Genomic DNA, 20,727 nt, shown 5'->3' with positions numbered 1-20,727 from the left:
TTATTGACCAGGGAAACTGGTAGTTATCATTAAAAAAAAATATGTTTCCTGGGCAAAGAGGGATATTCAAAACACACACGTGCAATATGTAACGTTTGCTTTGAGTTAAAAATATTGTTAGTAAAACAGAAACAAACAAAAAGCACTCTTTTGCATACAAGTGTGAACTAGGATTAATAAATCCATTTGCAAATATAATACAAAGCCAAGAACCTTTCTAGAAGTCTTAGGAAAAGTTTATGATGTTCTTAAGGTTACAGTTTGTTTCAATAACAAATTTCAGACCCTTAAAATAGTGCAAAAAGTACTAACATCCAAACTGTAACCAGATTTTATATTATCCAGAGAGGAGAAGCTGGTTGGAATATCCTAAAAAACACCAAGATTTTTAAAAGAGCAAATTGCAATTTTCCTAAATATCAAGAGGGCAAGAAATGAGAAACAGCCATGTGGTTTCACAAACTCTCTATTTAGAGGCTAACAGGAAAGAGAAATTGGTACCAGATACTGAGGGGAGGACTGGGCTGCTCCCTCAGTCAGGGCCAGTAAGGAAGCAATATAAATAACAGGAGGACGGGGAGAGCGCACGACGAGGAAGGAAGCAAACTGCACACGGCAGACTTGGAGAGCGCTCCACGGGGCTCCCTCGCAAGAGAGATGGAGAGGAGGCACCACAGACTGCAGGTCAAGAGCAGGTCTGCATCAGACCTTCCCCCCAAAAGGGGCAGAGTGAGTTAGCAGTACCCATCCCAGACATCAATTCCGCCGTCACTTCCATCCATCAATATGTCCTCGCCCTTGTGCTGGCCCCAATCACCAGGGGGCAATTTAAGTATCTTATCCCTTCGACTCGGAGCCCAGGGGGAAAGAGGCTGCTGGGGTCTGCCAAGTTTAACCACCTGACTGAGGTTTCCACAAAGTAGCTTTAGGCCAAATACCCAGTGAGTTTTAAAGTATTCCTTCCCCTGGCTTTGTCCTTCAAGCATCTCTCTCCCATGGTGACCTTGCTGACGAAGGGTTTGGCTCGTCAGAGTCCTGGTTATCTCCCTCTCTTCGCACAGAAAGCCGTGACTCACAGTACTGATGCCGCTATGATAATACACAGAAGAGGGTCACAGTACCCAACAGTTTCTAAAGGAAGAAAGAAGAAACATAGGAAGAATTGCATTTGCAAGGAACAACAGTCAAATGAACTGGCTGGGCCCTGACCGGTGAAACCAGTAGTTACCTATCTAAGCAGGCCACAAAAACACAAGGAACCTGGGTGCCCTCAGGTCTGCACACCTGGTGGGGCAGTGAGGAAGCAGTAAGAATGTCCTTGCGAGTGAGTAGTACTTGGCACCAAAAATCGACATGAGCTTTGAGAAACTGCTCACTGCCCCGGTCACTAGCTCCTCGGCAGCGGAGACACAGGGCGATCCGCCTGCCGACACTTCCGAGATCGCCTCCAGCTCCCTCAGGACCGTGTGCTCACCAGTCCCCATCACAGGGCGTCTGCGGAACATCCTCCTTAAATCTCCTGGCATTTCTTCTCGGCTTTCATGGGGAATATGCCAGAAACTTCTTCCTGATAAAAAAAAGCTCATAATCTAGTTGACCTACCCAGGTCAATTTTTTCCATTTCACAGCATATATAAAACTCAGTTTGGCTGGGAAATATACTCCCTGCACATAAAACCTCTCAGAAATCTATAAATTGAAAGATTCCAATTTTCACTGCTACTTTCCCATAAGTTTCCCAGATTGCGGTCAGGTAAGGCCCCTGGTCACAGCTCCTCGCCCATGTGTTTGGACTTGCTGTTCTCTGTATCCAGGAGATCCACAGCTTAAATTTTGATCAGAGAGAATAAGCCTGGCCTTTTTTTTTTTGGTGGGGGGAGGCGAGCCCATGGCATGCGGAAGTTCCATGGGGCATGTGGACATTCCCAAGCCAGGAGTGGAAATGGAGCTGCAGCTGCTGGCCTGTGCTACAGCCATAGCAACATGGGATCCAAGCCACATCTGCAATCTACACCACAGCTCACAGCAACACTGGGTCCTTAACCCACTGAGCAAGGCCAGGTATTGAACCTGCATCCTCATGGATACTAGTTGGGTTTGTCAGCACTGAGCCACAAGGGAAACTCACAAGACAGGCTTTTTTAAAGGCTTATAATCAAGATACTTGTAAAGATAATCTACTTATCAAATTTAGGGTGATCCATTCACACCCCTAAGGACAGAAATACTTTTTAAAAATGTACTCCGTTAAAATTAAAGCACAATCCAGGGTAAAATAAAGTGCTTTTTTGGTAAGGATTTTAAAGATTGGTTTAACCCTGTTGATATCAACCACAGGGTAGGACTGGGCTCATCACAGGAGATTTCAAGGTTAGCTATCAACACGACGCAAAACCTATTAGGAAAGAACAGCAGCAACCACTGACCATACAAAGCAGAAGCAGCCTTTTAATCCCCTCCTTACAAACAACAGCTGGAAAGAGCCTCGTTTTCTAAACGCCGTTATGGGTTAGAAATGGGGAAGACACCAATTGTATCGTGTGATTAATTCTGCAGCACAGAAAGGATTTCAATACTCACAACAATCTATTAAAATGTCAGCGAGCAGCCCAGTAACTCACCTTTTTCATGAACACAAACTGAGAGTTTCTTAACACCATCAACCAGGGAATTTGGTGTGTTGCCATGTCCATCTTCTGAGTCACTGTCATCAAACTGAGCCTCTATAATGACATCAGGACTGTCATTACAGGCTTTCAGAGACTGCTGCAGGAGATGGCTTCCACAGAGCTCCTCGGGGAGATCTGATTCATAGGCCCCTTCTGTTTCTTTGTCATTGCTCTCTGGTTTAATTACCTGAAGAAAATAGAAAAGTTCTGCAAAATCACTGGAGGGAAAAAAGGAAAAGTGCAGATTTTTCTTTTTTCACTTTTTTTCCTAAGGAAGAAACTGCACATTCAGAAGGACTGGATACTCACCATGTAGTCTGAAAAATAATCTTTATTTTCCGCATGCACAGCCTGCCTGATGATCTAGCAGTGCCAGCCTGGCACTCAGCCTTTCAAGAGGCCCAAGATTAATGCTATATCCACTTCTCATTTTTCTTCTCTTTCCTTTTCTTTCTTTTTAAATTTTATGGCCACACCCGTGGCATATGGAAGTTCCTGGGCCGGAGACTGAATCCAAGCCACAGCTGCAGCCTACACCACAGCAACGCCAGATCCTTTAATCCACTGCACTGGGCTAGGGATTGAACGTGGACCTCCCCAGAGGCCTGAGCCACTGCAGTCGGATTCATAACCCACTGTGCCACAGTGGGAACTCCAGCTTCTCATATTCCTGATACACACTTTCAGCCTCTCTCCCTGAAAGGCCCTGAGTACCAGAAGCACCATGCTGCTTCTTAAGGGTTCATCCAGTACGTTGGGACCAACTAGTATGTTGGGAAATGATAAAAACTCAACATAGTACGTCACAGCACTCCCAAATGAAACTACAAGAATATAAAATGAAACAGGAAAAACAAAATTAAGTGGAAATATGCTTATAAAATGTTCTTATAAAAATACAAACCCTTAATTCTCCATTTTGAGGCCCGAAATCAGTAGAGAAAGCACACAAATGATAGACATCTACACCAGAAATAAGAACGAAGCATTATACAATATGTCAAACTTTTTCAATTGAAAAACATGAAGCAAATAGGAGAAAAGCATCCAGCTACTCATCCATTCAAGGAGTTAGTCACATGACATTCATACTCTCTGATTTCTACGGGCACAGTTATTTCATCACTGAAAAAAAAACGTGACATGAAAACCTGCCCATCTACATTAGTAAAAAAGACAGCAGATTCCGCAGTTCTAGATGTTTCTTAGAACACCACATTCTTTTAACAGTCTACTTTTGGATAAGAAATCGATGTGAAATTTAAACATGTAGTCAAGATGTGATCACACGTGGGAGTGCGTGTGTGTGTGCACGTACACCGCTACATGTGAATTCTTATCTACGAATTTGATCACTATTGGTACCACATTCATTGCGTTCTCTCAAACAAATGTTGGAAGGCCAACCTCGTGCCAGGCACCCTCATGAGGCCTACATGCTGGTGGGGAGACAGGTGGAGAACAACTTCCTCATTCAACAGATCATCACGGGGTACCGTTCTCGTGCCAGGCACTGTTCTAGACGGCAAGGATACAGCAGGATACACAAAAGTCTAATAGTGAAAAGAGATATACTATGGAAATGCTGGTTACTGGAGAGCGAGGCTAGTACAGCAGCAGGGTGGTTACAGAGGACACCTCCTGGAGGAAGCAACACTTGAGCAGAGACTGAATGAACTGAATGAGCTTCCAGTAGTTTATTAGGCATGTGTTTAAACATGAGAGATCTAATACTTTTCTGAATTTACTCTTACGGTTTCAAGCTAGACGCCTGCTTTCGACAAGCCAGATTAATGTCCAAATGAGATCACACAAAGACCATGCTTAATGGAAGATCTTCATTTTACACAAGGCAGAAAAAGTTATTAAAAGAAGTCTTTCCCAAAGCATTATAACGTCACAGATTCCAATGAACATGACTGCCCTCAATGAATATTATCATATCCATCAGGAATATCAAAGAAAAATACTATAAAGATATTTAAAAAATCAGAATATAGACTCTAAGAATATATTCTCAAGGCAACAGAAATAAAAGCAAAAATAAGCCCATCAGACCTAATCAAACTGACAAGCTTTTGCACAGCAAAGGAATCCATTAAAAAAAAAAAAAAAGGCAACCTATAGAATGGTAGAAAATAGTTTCAAATGATGCAACCGACAAGGGCCTAATCTCTAAAATATACAAGCAACTTATACAACTCAACAGCAAAAAAGCCAACCACCCAATGGAAAAATGGCCAAAAGACCTGAAGAGACCATTCTCCAGGGAAGATATACAGATGGCCAACAAGCACATGAAACAATGCTCAACATCCCTGATTATTAGAGAAATGCAAATCAAAACTACCATGAGGTACCACCTCACACCAGTCAGAATGGCCATCATGAAGTCCACAAATAACAAGCGCTGGAGGGGGTGTGGAAAAAAGGGAACCCTCCTGCACTGGTGGTGGGAATGCAAGCTGGTACAACCACTATAGAGAACAGTGTGGAGGTACCTTAGAAATCTATGCATAGAACTACCATATGACCCAGCAATCCCACTCTTGGGCATCTACCTGGACAAAACTTTCCTTAAAAAAGACACATGCACCCGCATGTTCACTGCAGCACTATTCACAATAGCCAAGACATGGAAACAACCCAAATGTCCACTGAGAGATGACTGGATTCAGAATATGTGGTATATACACACAATGGAATACTATTCATTCATAAAAAAGAACGACATAATGCCATTTGCAGCCACATGGCTAAAACTAGAGACTCTCAATCCTGAGTGAAGTAAGTCAGAAAGAGAAAGACGAATACCATATGATATCACTGATATCTGGAATCTAATATAAGGCACAAATGAACCTTTCCACAGAAAAGAAAATCATGGACTTGGAGAATAGACTTGTGGCTGCTAAAGGGGAAGGGGAGGAAGTGGGAGGGACTGGGAGCCTGGGGTAAATAGATGCAGAATGTTGCCTTTGGGATGCATTAGCAATGGGATCTGGCTGTGTAGCACTGGGAACTCTGTCTAGTCACTTATGATGGAGCATGATAATGTGAGAAAAAAGAATGTATACATGTAAATGTAACTGGGTCACCATGCTGTACAGTAGAAAAAATATATATATATAAATAAATGATAAAGAATAAATAAGTAAATAAACAAAAATTTTATACTAAGAAAAAGAATTACTGTCTTAGGCACTAAATTCACTTTTGAGTTACTAAAGCAGAAAATATTGTAAGGCAGCAGAATATAATGCATAAATCAGGTCATTCAAAACTATAACTAAAACATAAATTAATAGACAGCATTTTACAAGTGTTTTCCTTGTATTTGTGTGATCGGCGTACACACGAGAATAGAATAAATGTTACGAGGAGAAAAGATCATCTCAGGATCACAGAATCTAAAGGCATATTCTAAACCCTCCACATCACCCACTGGTTAAGAGTGAGGGCTGTGGAGCTCCTTAGATAAACGGCTAAAGTTTCTAAAAGGAAATGGACAAGGGACCTGGAACAGCTTGTCACATGGCAAACACAAGGAAGCGATCACAGGCTCCTAGGGTCTCACCTAAAGGACTCAGGAATCATTACGGAAGGGCTCTCTCTGGTCAACCTCAGAAAATCCTACCTTGCCTGGAAACACTATACCTCTGGTTAACCAAACGGCTGATATGGTTCTTCTTTACAGAAGAGCTTTGGCTAATTAAGAAGGAAGGAAAAACGTTCATTATCACCATCCCGCCAGCCTTGGAAAAATGGAGTCCGAAAACAATCATCAGTGGTTGCTAAATGCTGATCGGGGTGGAGTTTTTGTAACAGATGGGTCAGAGCGGCAATAACTGAACCCACTGATCAGTATAAATAAACATCATAAAGAGAGAAAGAACCAAAGTGCTTCCCAATGCGCTATAATTAGGGAGTACAAGAACCATCTATGAAGTATCTTCCCCTTAAATCGAGCGTGAGTCTGAGGAGGACGTTAAGCACCACTAGGGAGAGGATCCATTTACACTCACTCCCTAGGTGATTCCATCCAGTCGTGTGGCTTTAAATCTCTCCATACTCTATTAGTTCCAAAAATTAACTGCTTAGCCTCAACCTCTCCTCTGAACTGCAGACTCATATCCAGGCGGCTACCTGACATCTTCACCTGGATGTCAGGTGACTCCTTAAACAAGAGAATCCTTGGTCCCTACAAGAACCCACTCCTCTCCCAGAACTGCCCCCGTCAGCAGATGGAACTTTGACTCCCTCCCTCTCACACTCCTCATTCAATCCATCAAGACAGCCCACTGGGCCTGCCTTTGAAATATATCTTCTTGCCATTTCCACTTTTAGTATATAAATCCAAGCAACCTTTATCTCCTTGTAGAACCACTGCAATAACTGGCCCCCCGATTTCCACTTTGGACCAAAAGAGCTACAGTGATCTTTTAAAACAAATCAGATCACAGCATTCTCCCAACAGCTTCCCAGCATCCTTCCATCACCATGGCACAAGGTCTTGTCAGATGTGGCCCACATGAATTTTTCCATTCTCATTTTCTACAGCTTCTTCCTTTGCAAATCACACTCCAATCCTAGAGATCTTCTTGCTATTGCTAGAATTCTCAAATCTTCCATCTTGAGATTTTTACATTTGCTATTCCTCCTACTTGGAAAACTCTTGGCCCAGCTACTCACAGGGATTGTTCTCTTCATTCTGTTTAGGTCTCTGCTCAAATACCCTCCTCTCAGAGGCCTTTCCTGATCATATTCACTAAAACAGCCCCGCCTCACTGTCAGTATGCTGCCCTCTTTCCCTGCCTTATTTTTCATCACTGCACTTAGCACTGTCTCACCTACATACTCTACATACTGTCTGTCTCCCAACTAGGATGTACATTTCGTGAGCACAGAGGCTATTGTATCCACTGCTATATTCCAAGAGTTGGGAACAGCATTTAGTAGCCACTCAAATACATGCTGAATGACTGCAGGAACAGCAATTAATTAGGATCTCTGATAAATGAAAACTCCATGAAATGACCACAGCTGGGCCTGACACATTAGATATGCTCAAGTCTCATTTGCATGAAGAAAGAACCAGCGAGGGCAGACTGCATTTAACATCGCCACACATCTAAAATCTACCCATCTCTCAAGACCTGGTCCAAATGGCTTGGATTTTCTGCAACCCAGAATCCACCACAGTCTTCTCAGTTCCTCCTCATGCCCTGCTACCTGCCTCAGGTGAGAGTCATTTCTTCCTTTTCTAAAGTTCCAAAGCAAGCTAAAAAAAAAATTATCAGAGTATAGTTGACTCACAATGTATTAGTTTCAGGTATACAGCAAACAAATCAGTCATACATATAAACATATCCATTCTTTTTTTCCCCACATAGGCTATTACAAACTACTGAGTAGATTTTTCTATGCCATACAGTAGGTTCCTGTTAATCATCTCATTTATATGGCAGTGTGTATATATCCCTCCCACTCTCCCAATTCCTCTCTCCCCACAACGGTTTCACCTATGGGTAACCATAAGATTGGTTTTGAAATCTGTAAGTTTGTTTCTGTTTTATAAGTTCCTTCATATCATTTCTATTAGATTCCATATGTAAGTGATATCGTATGATATTTGTCTTTCTCTGTCTGAATTACTTCACTCAGTACGATAATCTCGAGGTCCATCCACGTTGCTGCAAAATAGCATTACTTCATTCTTTTCATAGCTGAGTAATATTCCAGTGTGTGTGTGTGTGTGTGTGTGCGTGTGTGTGTGTATACCAACACCTTATTTATCTGTTCCTCTGTCAGTGGACACTTAGGTTGCTTCCACATCTTGGCTGCTATACATAGTGCTGCAGTGAACACTGGGGTGCATTTTATAAGTACCTCTTTTACGGCACTTCTCACTGTTTTCATTACACCAGTATTCCTTACACATGTGATTTATCTCATCTGTTAAGACTATCTACTCACCAGTTATATATCTTTGCATATAATAAAGCAACTCGCATAATCAATGTAGGTGCTCAACATCTGATGAATAAACAGGTGGAGAAAAGTGTAGAGAAATGAAAAAAGGAATATGAAAGACTATAAGGTGCAAGAGAGCTTTCAGAAACAGTTTCCAAATACAAGATTATGTGGGTTGGAAAGTAGTAGTCCAGTTTTCCTTGGATCTGTAAAATAAGAGGCCTTCCTCTGTGGGATTGACCTTGAAAACGTTGAAAAGTCTGGGTTGGTGGTTGTCAGTTTTGAAGTTTAGCAGATCCCTCTGAGAATCAGGTGAATACCATAAACCCTTCCTCTACAGAAAAAATGCACATCTACGAGTAGGTAGAAAATACTCTTTAAGAATATACCGGTAAGGAGAGTAGCAAGTCGGTTGCTGCAGGCTACCAGTTCAGGTTGATCAATATTTTGGAGAGCTCTGGGCTCCTAGTGAAAGGAGGGGGCCTCAGGAAAATGGTTAACTGAGGACTTTTACAATTCCTCTGGTTTCCTCCACAGACCTGAGAGGGTGAGGCAGCTGACTGCACTTGCTATTCCGCGTGCATGCTACAGCTGGGATTACTTCTCCCTTAGAGACTTAGTCTAGTCTCTGGAGGACGCGACAAAAACGGAGTAGTGAGGGAAGAAAATACAGAACTTTCTCACTCTCAGTCTTGTTCCATGCATGGGAGAGGATGAGCACCACACAGGCCCTGCTAATAAAAATAAAAGTGAAAATATAGGCAGATGTCAACTGGTGCGTACTGATATGAAGTACAAGTGTCACTTGCAGGTACTAAAAATACTCAAGAAATAGCACAATCCAATACTTATTAACTTTAATTTCCTTGAACCACTCCCCTCCTCAAACACAAGTACAAATACACACATACACGCACACACAACAGAAATGTGTGTCAGATATACCCTGCAGTTAGTTTCACCATGGATAATCTGTAATCTACCTTTTGTCTCCTTTCAGAAGGCAAAACTGGGTGATAGAGTGTGACGAGAAGAAAAGGCAAGCCCCCTCCTCCATCAGACTGCAGTCTCAGGGGGATGGAGAGCAGTAATCTTGCCTCTTTGGTGGTACCTGGGAGGCACCCTGAAAACCATAAAGGATGAAATTGAGAGGAGGCTATTAGAAGCTTGTGACAGAAAGGAATAGGCCTAAGCCTAGAATGTTGAGTTCAGAGACACAGAGAGCAAGAGATACATTTTTTGGAAAAGGGGGTGGATGCAGAATGGCTTCTGTATTTTAAGGAGAACCTAAGCCCAGTGTTAGCAAAGGAATGGCAAAATGCCTTATAGAATACCCCTGCTTTGAAGACAAGAACGCTTGAGAAATCGGAGACACCAAGCAATAATGTGATCGGAAAACGGCTAAGGAAGTCACGACTCAAAAAGGCTGGCAGAATGTTAGAAAATAACACTTTAAGAAAACATATAGGGAAATAAATTTTAAATAGAACCAAAAAGCACTGTCGTAAAAGAAAATAGTGATAAATGTAATTCCGTTAAAATTAAATTTCTTCTTTTATCCTAAAATGATGTAAAATAAATTTAAAAAGATAAGCCAGAGAAATGCTCATATCCAGACTATGTAAAGAACTCCTACAGATTAATGAATGACAATCCTATAGAGAAATAGGGAAAGGGTTTAAAGGCACTTAACAAAAAAGTGAATCTTCATCACCAAATGGCCAATAAAGATGGAAAAGTGCTCAGCCTCATTAGTCACTGGAGAAATGCAAATTAAAACCACAGTGAGATATCACTACACACCCACAGATGGGCAGAAACTAAAAAAATCTGACAATACTACATGTTAGTATTTATAGAAATACATTGCTGAGATGAATGTAAACTGGTCCAGCCCTTTGTAAGACAGACCAAAACTGTGATGGAGGAGTTCCCGTCATGGCTCAGCAGACGCGAATCTGACCAGTGTCCATGAGGTCGCGGGTTTGATCCCTGGCCTCGCTCAGTGGGGTTAAGGGGCGCGAGGCTGTGAGCTATGGTGCAGGTCACAGACGCAGCTCAGATCTGGCATCGTTGTGGCTGTGGTGTAGGCTGGGGACTACAGATCTGATTTGACCCCTAGCCTGGGAACCTCCATATACCTCGGGTGCGGCCCTAAAAAGACAAAAAAAAAATTGTGATGGAAAGCAGAAGACACATCGACTCAATTCCAGCCCTGGCTTGGTCCACGACATTGCCCTGCCTCCCTCAGGACTTTGACAGGTGAACACAAAAGGACAAATACGCAAAAGCAAGGAGATAAGAAAATGTGAATTTTCCTTTAGGAAAGGCAAGTTGTAGTGAAAATGTGCAACAAGAATGAGAAAGGAAGATGACTAAGCAGACGTGAAGAGCCCTGAATGCTAAGTCAATGCATCTGGTCTTTACTGTAAAATTAACAAAGTAGGAAAGCAGGGAAAAGTGGTTAAGAGCAGGAACCGTAGTCAACACAGCCGGGTTTGCGTCATGGCTCTGCTGCTGACTAGCTGTACCGCATTGGCCAAGTTATTTGAATCTCAGTTTCACTACCTTTCAAATGGGGACAGGAGCATCCAACATCCTTTGCTTATTGTGGAACTGAGATAATACATGAAAAGGTCTCAGCACAGGTGCCTGTAACATAGACAGGAGCTTAGTGAGTGTTTCTGAACAGCTTCAGATTTGGTCTTTAGACCCGGCAAGTCCAAGGTGATGAGGAACATCCAGGTGGCAGCTGGAAATGCAGGTCAGGGGATGACAGCAGAGTGTCCTGGAGGACAGACGTCCAGATGAGGGAGTCAACCCCGCGGGGTCAGCAAAGGTCAAGATTCTCTGAAAAGGGAAGCTGAAAATACAGCCCTGAGAAGACCCAAATGGAGTGCCACAAGAAACAGGAGTCCGTGAAACAGAGCGTATTTAAACAAAACTATGAACACGTTAAGCCCTACGGCACTTATCATCACTCTTCACATTCATACTGCACAACCTCCTCTGTGCTTTACACTCATTAACTAATTTGAGCCCCACCAGGACCCTGGGTGATACCCAGGAAAATAGTTATTTCCATCTCACAGAGGAAAAAAAAAAACAGGTTCAGACAGGTCGCAATCCCATAGCTTCTCAACGGCAGCGCAGCGACAGGCACACAGATCTAGAGCTCTAACTAAGTCCAGTGCTCCTGGACCTGGACAGTCCGATGCAAGATTTCCTGCCAGCAGATTCAGAGTGAGCTTTCACATACATCTCCCATCACTAACACCCAGTGCGTCTTCTGTCTGCCTGGCAAATGCTCAATCAAAATTCAAGATCCAGCCCTTGAAAGCTTCTCTGACTAATCTCCCCCATCTCTTAAGAAATGTTCTTTCCTTTCTTTGTTCCACGGCTATTCCTTAACTGTTCTTTCACCATAAGGTTTGTTGATCAGGCTCTATTCCATTGATTTGTTTGCGTATTTTTCTCTTCCATCCGCAAGTAAACCATGCCACATTCATTTTTTTATATTCCCCAGAGGCTCCCAAAATGCCTGTCATATAAAACATGTTCAATAAATATTGGTTTCCTTTTCTCTTCTTCTGAATAGGATGAGAAAGACTTGAATCGGCTGTCAAAGAAGCATTCTTAAAAAAAAAAAAATTACAAGAAATAAATAACTACCAAGCAGCAATGATGCCGGAAAGATGTTACCGGAATCCGGTTCTTGTCCGCACAGCTGAAGAATGAACTCCTCGAACACACAGGCAGCAAGCACGCAGCGTCTTTATCACAGGAAAACAAGTAGCTCCCAGGGCTGCTGGGAGTGGGGAGAAGAGCCCTTCCCTCCCTCCACTGTCCTCTAGGGGTTTTTATCGATTAAAGATGGGGGGTACCAACGAGGGGTCCAAAAAGATGTGGTTTTCTCCTCTTGGCCTTGCCCAGTTACCTCTATCCGTCCTTGTCCAACAGGGGTCTTAGGGGTGGAAATGTCCCGTAGGTCTCATGGTGTCTTCGCCCTTCTCTTCCCGTAAACTGAGTCACAGGGGTTAGGGATTAATGTCCATCTGGGTGTAGGCACACCCCCTGTAGTACACAAGGTCTGTGGGGTGTTACTCCCTGGAGCCCTTGAGCCACAAATGTTAATCAAAGGCCTATCAAAGCATGCAGCGACGCCCATGCTCCTCCACTGAGGACCTGAGTGACTATTCCGCCTCAGCAAGAGGCAGCTAAATTCAGATGCTTGTCCACCCGGGACCATGTGATACTGCTCTACCCGACATTAATACACCAGCTGGAAACCAGGGAAGAGTCACCAGTTGTTTTATCAGAGTTGAAACTATCACCATAAGAAGCAAATATAAATACACATGCAAATGAATAAAACTGGAAGACATTAAATAAATGCATTTTTCTAAAATAATTCTAGGCCTTCATATCTAAACTTTAACTCCAGCTTCAGTATAAACCCAAATGGAACCATAAAGTTCACTGCTACCAATTTGAAAACAAGAGTTTTAGCAAGAAAAATCATGAACGCCTGGATAAAGAGAAAGATAAATGTGAGCACAGTTTCCAAGGAAGCTGATTCCCCCAAAGTGTGAAGAACCAATCTGGCCCTTGGCCGGGGGGCGGGGGGGGGGGGCAGAAAGTCTACACTGAGCTGTAAATTAGACCAACTACAGGGAGCAACTCAAACTCACCAGAATCAAGAAACTGAGAAACCCATTCACTTCAAAATTGGTACTGATTAGATTTTTCTTTCCCCTCCTTTTAAAATTAATATAATTATTTCAGGAGTTCCCGTAGCTCAGTGGTTAACGAATCCGACTAGGAACCACGAGGTTGCGGTCCAATCCCCGGCCTTGCTCAGTGGGTTAAGGATCCATCGTTGCTGTGAGCTGTGGTGTAGGTTGCAGACGTGGCTCAGATCCCGCGTTGCTGTGGCTGTGGCTGTGGTGTAGGCCAGCGGCTACAGCTCCAATTCAACCCCTAGCCTGGGAACCTGCATATGCCGCAAGAGCGGCCCAAGAAAATGGCAAAAAGACAAAAAAAAAAGTTTTTAATTAAAAAATATATATATAATTAATACAATTATTTCAAAATGGGGGAGCAACAGAAAGAGTTTCTGTAACCAATTTAAATGGAATCCTAAATAAAAATGCCAGTAACATTTCCATCACGGTGCCTTACCCAAACTCCAAGTAGGAAACATTTCACAGTCCCCTGTGTACTGATACAGAAAAACTCTTCCTGAACATAAAGCCGTCTTTGAAAAGTGCTATTTTAAATCTCATAAAAAGAGCACGTCCGTATTAGCACCGGGGAATTGTTCCAAGAGAGTAAGTTCTATAACCTTCCCCTGGGGCAGGGGGTTACTATCAACTTGGTAAAAGGGAACTTCTCCCAAAAGATTTACACCTGCCTGTGTCCACGGGCACTTTGTGCTGAAAGGTGGTTCACGCCAGTGCCAGCCGAGGGCAGGAGATGACGCCCCACCCACCCCCTCTACCTGAGCCTCTGATTCAGAGCTAATGCGTGGCACCAAGTCCACCTAGGGGCTGGTTTTCGTTTCTTGGCTCCTCTGGCTGAGCTTAAGTGACAGCACTCACTTGCCACACATGTTTTAACAAACTTTCAAATCCCTTAATGGCACACTTGGGACAAAATATAATACACTGTTCAGGAAACACCTCAGAGCCAAGAAAAGCAATTGATATTTCCACAGGGAGTTCTGGACGAGGCTTGCCAATACGCTTCTTCCATTTTAAAACATGACATGGATCCTATCATTCTGAAGACACACTAGCCTTCTTAAAGGTACAGATGTTGACTGGGGACTCCGTTTGCCTCGAGCAGTTAATCCGAAAGCACCTTTCCTTCAGTTCACAGGAGTAGAACAAACCACCGCCATTCTTCTAGCTACTCAGGCCAAAAACCTTGTTATCAAGGGACCAGTCTTGCTCCCTCTCTCCATCTCCGCCCTCCCTACCCCGCCTCTCATCATCACATCCTCCCAGCTCATCCTATCAGCTCCACCTTCACTGCCACCGTGGACACCGCCCTGGTTCAGGTTTCGTCATCTCCCACCAGGATACAGGCAAGACCTCTTCAGGGGGTCTCCCTGCTCCTACTCTTGCCCACTTTCAGTCTAATCCCAACACAGCAGTCAGAGTGAGCCCATGAAAGGTTAGGTCGTATCACATCAATCCTCTGCTCTAAATCCTCCACGGCTTTCTCCCTCCATCAGAGCTAAAACCCAAATCCTGATGGATGCCCAGGCCCTACCTGACCTCTCCCCCACCCCATGGCCCCTCTGCCTTCCTCTCCAGCTACTCTCCTCGAACACACGAGGCATGTATTTACTACGCCCCAAGGTCCTCACAAGGATGGCTCCCCCACTTCCTTCAGGTCTTACTCACAGTCACTTTCTCAACAATAGCTCCTTCGGTCATCTGATTTAAAACCCCACCCCCACGCCCACCCCCAGTTCACCTCTCTCTTCCTTACTGTACCGATTTTTCCTCTTCAGTATGTACCACTGTTGAGCATAGTACTTTATTTACATTATTATGTCCTTCCCAGTGAAATGTGAGCTCTATGAAAGCAGGGACTTTTTTGCCTGTTTGGTCGCTGTTACAATCCCAATACTTAATATTGTACCTAACATAATCTTCCCTACATAAATCCACTTTAATGTGCAAAAACCACCCTAGCCCTTCCCCCTCAAAGCACTTCCCCTTCCTGTTCTCTCTCTTTTTTTTTTTTTTTTATCAACAATACTACACTTCCTTCCAGGGCCTTCAAACTCAAAACCTCACCACCACATCTGACTGTCTCTACTGCCAAACACACTGCTTCACCAAAGCTTCGCTTTCCTTTTACAAGAGCTCTTATGTTTCCACAAATTCCCTGGTGCCACCTCAGGGCCACCATCGTACAAACTTCCAGAAATAAAAAAATCTGATTAAGCTACCTTTTCACTCAAAATTTTTCACAGAAGTCTCTTTCTTAGACAAGCTGACTCTCCGTTCTTTGGCTTATCATCCAAAGACCTTGATCTTCTCAATGTGCACTAAACTTTGTGGATCCTTTTAATCTTATCTGCCAATTCCTTCCATTAAACACCATGCAAAGGCCACTGCAAACTCTTTCTTGGCTTAGACCACACCAAGTCAAAAATGGGTTTCTAACAACTAAGAACGGCAGGATCTGTTTCCCTCTTTCTATTTCTCTGTGAGTATCGTAAGGAAAACTATATAACTCCCTTTTTCAAAAGTTCAATTTTTAAAAAAATTTTTTAAGAAAAAGAGGAAAAAGGTCTCTTGGAGAAGCAAGCTGTATCTGCCAAGGAGCCGTCCACTGTGCAGCCCAGGCCTGGACTGCAGGAGAGGAAGCCTGCAGAAGTCAGGCAAGTCTGGCTTTAGGATCTCTGGACGCTGCTCCTGAGAGGTTACAGGACGTGGCACAGAATTATGGGTGTCCTGTAAGACGCAGCCTCTCTCCTTTCTGTACGGCCACCACAGGAAACGAACCAAACACAACGTCACCCGGATTCCACCAAGCCTCTCTACCCGGCCGCCAAGGAAAGTAAGAAGCAGGTATGTTTCCCCTTAGAGGAGAGAGACAGAGTTGACAGAACAGAGCAGAATCCAACTAGAGGCATCTCCACAGTGAGGGATTAAATATGTTGATACCAGAAATGAGCAGAAAGGTAGGGAAGAGAATCTGGCCGACTATCACACCAAGTTCTGAAACAGAAGAAGAGTCAGGCAAGAAGCTGGACAGAAGCAAAGCAGGGAAAGCAAGGCTTAGGGAAGATTTCCCCTTTCAGAATCCTAACAATTGCTGACATGAAATGAAAGCAAGACGGTAACATCATTCAGCAAAGAAAATAACCCAAGAAGCTTAAACAACATGCTCAAGGATGTACAGCATGTGTCAAGTGAAGATTATTTGTATTTGAGGTTTTCACAGGTATAGAGACGTAGCTGCAGCACCTAACCTCAGACTCCTTCATCACACCGTCTGTAGCAAAATGCATTTCACATTCTTGAGTCACACATCAATGTGCTGGACCTCAGTGAAAAACAAGCTCAATTTATAGACCATTTCAGAAAACCAGACAGTGTACAATGAAAAGTTTTCGGAGCAAGGGATATTAAGGACATTGACATAAGGGCCAGAGTCCCAGAGCCTAAGGATGTTCCTGTCCATACAGTCAATTTACTAGAAACAGATTAACCACAATTATCGGAAAAGTCAGCCAACACTTGAACCACCACACTCATGTACTGATAATAAAAACCAAAGCCACATTTGACTAGTGGTTGCTGGCACACTGTGAACTCTGCACCTATTGCTAGATTTTTAAAATAGATGTAAGGTATGGCCAACCCTAAAAAAATCTACGTGTGTCTGCAACCATCCTTTCCTCTTCCCACCTCAAACTACAGACAGAGTACCTCTGCTTTGAATACTGTTTCTTCCCTTAAGGGCTTTCCTCATTGGTAGTAACTACTCCCCACTCTTTCACTGCCCCCCAGTACTACAACACTCCCATACCATCTTAGAGATGTTCACCATCACTCCCCATCTTAAACACTGGAGTAGCTACGTTAACACCACACAAAGTCAAATTCAAGAAAAAAGGCTTGATTAGGTCCCATCAGTTTGTTTTTGCCTTAATTTCTGTTGCTTTGGGAGACTGACCAGAGACAACATTTGTAAGGTTGATGTCAGAGAATGTTTTGCCTATATTCTCTTCGAGGAGCTTGATGGTGTCTTATATTTAAGTCTTTCTGCCATTTTGAGTTTATTTTTGTGCGTGGTGTGAGGGTGTGTTCTAGTTTCATTGCTTTGCATGCAGCTGCCCAGGTTTCCCAGCAATGCTTGCTGAATAGACTGTCCTTTTCCCATTTTATGTTCTTGCCTCCCTTGTCAAAGATTAATTGACCATAGGTATCTGGGTTTATTTCTGGGTTCTCTATTCTGTTCCATTGGTCTGTATGTCTGTTTTGGTACCAGTACCACACTGTCTTGATGACTGTGGCTTTGTAATATTGCCTGAAGTCTGGGAGAGTTATGCCTCCTGCTTGGTTTTTGTTTCTCAGGATTGCTTTGGCAATTCTGGGTCTTTTGTTGCGCCATATAAATGTTTGGATTGTTTGTTCTAGTTCTGTGAAAAATGTCATGGGTAATTTGATAGGGATTGCATTGAATCTGTAGATCGCTTTGGGGAGTATGGCCATTTTTACAATATTAATTTTTCCAACCCAGGAGCATGGAATATCATTCCATTTCTTTATACCTTCTTTAATTTTTTTGATTAATGTTTCATAGTTCTTGGCATATAAGTCTTTCACCTCTTTGGTCAGGTGTATACCCAGGTATTTGATTTTTGGGGGTGCAATTTTAGAGGGTATTGTATTTTTATATTCCTTTTCTAAAATTTCATTGTTAGTATATAGAAATGCAACTGGTTTCTTTCTTTTTTTTTTAATTTTTTTATTTTCCCACTGTACAGCAAGGGGGTCAGGTTATCCTTACATGTATACATTACAATTACATTTTTTTTCTGAATGTTAATTTTATATCCTGCTACTTTGCTGAATTTGTTGATCAGTTCAAGTAGTTTTGGGGTTGAGTCCTTGGGGTTTTCTATATATAGTATCTTGTCATCTGCGTACAGTGACAGTTTTATCTCTTCTCTTCCTACTTGGATGCCTTTTACTTCTTTTGTTTGTCTGACTGCTGGGGCTAGGACTTCCAAAACCATGTTGAAAAACAGCAGTGAGAGTGGGCATCCCTGTCTTATTCCAGATTTTAGTGGGAAGGCTTTCAATTTTTCTCCATTGAGTATTATATCTTCTGTGGGTTTGTCATAAATGGCTTTAATTATGTTAGGGAATGTTCCCTCTATGCCCACTTTGGTAAGGGTTTTTATCATGAATGACAAGCTTTTGCACAGTAAAGGAAACCAAAAAGAAAACAAAAAGACAACTTACAGAATGGGAGAAAATAGTTTCAAATGATGCAACCGACAAGGGCCTAATCTCTAAAATATACAAGCAACTTATACAACTCAACACCAAAAAAGCCAACCACCCAATGGAAAAATGGCCAAAAGACCTGAAGAGACCATTCTCCAGGGAAGATATACAGATGGCCAACAAGCACATGAAAAAATGCTCAACATCCCTGATTATTAGAGAAATGCAAATTAAAACTACCATGAGGTACCACCTCACACCAGTCAGAATGGCCATCATGAAGAAGTCCACAAATAACAAGCACTGGAAGGGGTGTGGAGAAAAGGGAACCCTCCTGCACTGGTGGTGGGAATGCAAGCTGGTACAACCACTATGGAGAACAGTACGGAGGTACCTCAGAAAACTATACAGAGAACTGCTATGTGACCCAGCAATCCCACTCTTGGGCATCTATCTGGATAAAACTCTCCTTGAAAAAGACACATGCACCCGTATGTTCACTGCAGCACTATTCACAATAGCCAAGACATGGAAACAACCCAAATGTCCACTGAGAGATGACTGGATTCAGAATATGTGGTATATACACACAATGGAATACTACTCAGCCTTAAAAAAGAACGACATAATGCCATTTGCAGCCACATGGCTAAAACTAGAGACTCTCATCCTGAGTGAAGTAAGTCAGAAAGAGAAAGACGAATACCATACGATATCACTGCTAACTGGAATCTAATATACAGCACAAATGAACCTTTCCACAGAAAAGAAAATCATGGATTTGGAAAACAGACTTGTGGTTGCCTGGGGGAGGGGGAGGGAGTGGGAGGGATTGGGAGCTTCAGGTTAATGGATGCAAACTATTGCTTTTGGAATGGATTAGCAATGAGATCCTGCTGTGTAGCACTGAGAACTATATCTAGTCACTTATGATGGAGCATGATAATGTGAGAAAAAAGAATGTATACATGTATGTGTAACTGGGTCACTATGCTGTACAGTAGGAAAAATAATTGTATTAGGGAAATAACAATAAAAAATAATAAAAGGCAGAGTAAAAAAAGAAGAAAAAAGGCATTACGGGATCAAAGAGGATAATTTCATGTTAATAAAAGAGTCAATTCATTAGCAAGATATGATTATAAACATACATGCACCTAATAAAAAAAGCTTCAAACCAAATGAAGCAAAAACTGACAAAAATAAAAGGAGAAATAAATCCTCAATCACAGATATTTATCAAGTAAGTAACAAAACAACTACACAAGAAAAGTAAGATCACAAAGATCTGAAGTGTGTGTGTGTTTGTGTGTGTGTGTGTGTGTGTATCTCAGGTCTTTATCCATATTACATGAAGTCTTACAATTCATTAATATAAAAAAACAATTTCAATATGGGTAAAGCCTTGCACAGACCTCTCAGAAGACTAAACATATATGAACAGCCAATGAGCGTGCACACAGGTACACACACATACACACACAATGTTCAACATCACTTTGTCATCAGGAAAATGCAAAACCAAAGATAACAAAAACCAAGAAGTAAATATTACTATATGCTCACCAGAATGGTCAAAATAATAATACTATATCCTGGTAAGGATATGGAGAAACTGAACCTCTCATACATTTTTAATAGGAGTGAAAAATGGTACAACTACTTTGGAAAACAGCTCATGACTTTTTCATAAAGGCAAACATATGCTTACCATATGACCCAGCAATTCTACTTCTAGGCATTTAATCAAGAGAAATAAAAACATATGTTCATACAAAGACATGTTCAGCAGCATTCACAGCAGTTTTGTTCTTAATGGTCAAAGCTGAAAATACTCCCAATGTTCTTCAACTAGTGGATGGATGAATAGACTCTGGGACATTGATACAACGGAATACCATTTGGCAACACTAAACAGCCCGCATGAATCTCAAATGCATTATGCTAATAGAAAAAGGCCTGACTAAAAATAATTCCATTTATATGACATTCTGCAAAAAGCAAATCCATAGGGACACAAAACAGATTTGTTGTTGGCAGGAGCTGTGGGGTAAGGGGAAGTGTTGACTTAAAACGGACACAAGGGAATTTGTGGGTAGGATGGG

General features: G+C 42.3%; 1 protein-coding gene across 16 annotated transcripts in view; it reads right to left on the bottom strand.

Moving 5' to 3' along the window:
• DIS3L2 (DIS3 like 3'-5' exoribonuclease 2) overlaps nucleotides 1–20,727 on the bottom strand; it is a 360,467-nt gene that overhangs the window by 238,837 nt on the left and 100,903 nt on the right. For 7 of the 16 annotated variants that reach the window (XR_014828689.1, XM_021074519.2, XM_021074518.2 and 4 more), the window contains 2 exons: nucleotides 2,622–2,856; nucleotides 1,475–1,567 (listed from right to left, as the gene is read on the bottom strand). The exons of 3 other annotated variants lie outside the window; for them this stretch is intronic. Coding sequence is in view for 10 of the 13 variants with exons in the window: in XM_021074519.2 (XP_020930178.2) it covers nucleotides 1,475–1,567; nucleotides 2,622–2,856 (328 nt within the window). In the remaining 3 variants the exon portion in view is untranslated. 16 annotated transcript variants of the gene reach the window in all.

Source organism: Sus scrofa, chromosome 15 (genome assembly GCF_054392235.1).
Source record: "Sus scrofa isolate SSC_HxYL_T2T_F1_AM1 chromosome 15, Sscrofa_HxYL_maternal_Yorkshire_Landrace_v2.0, whole genome shotgun sequence".
NCBI lineage: Eukaryota > Metazoa > Chordata > Mammalia > Artiodactyla > Suidae > Sus > Sus scrofa.
The sequence above is the reverse complement of the archived record's forward strand: the minus strand, read 5'-3'. Positions and strand labels throughout refer to the sequence as shown.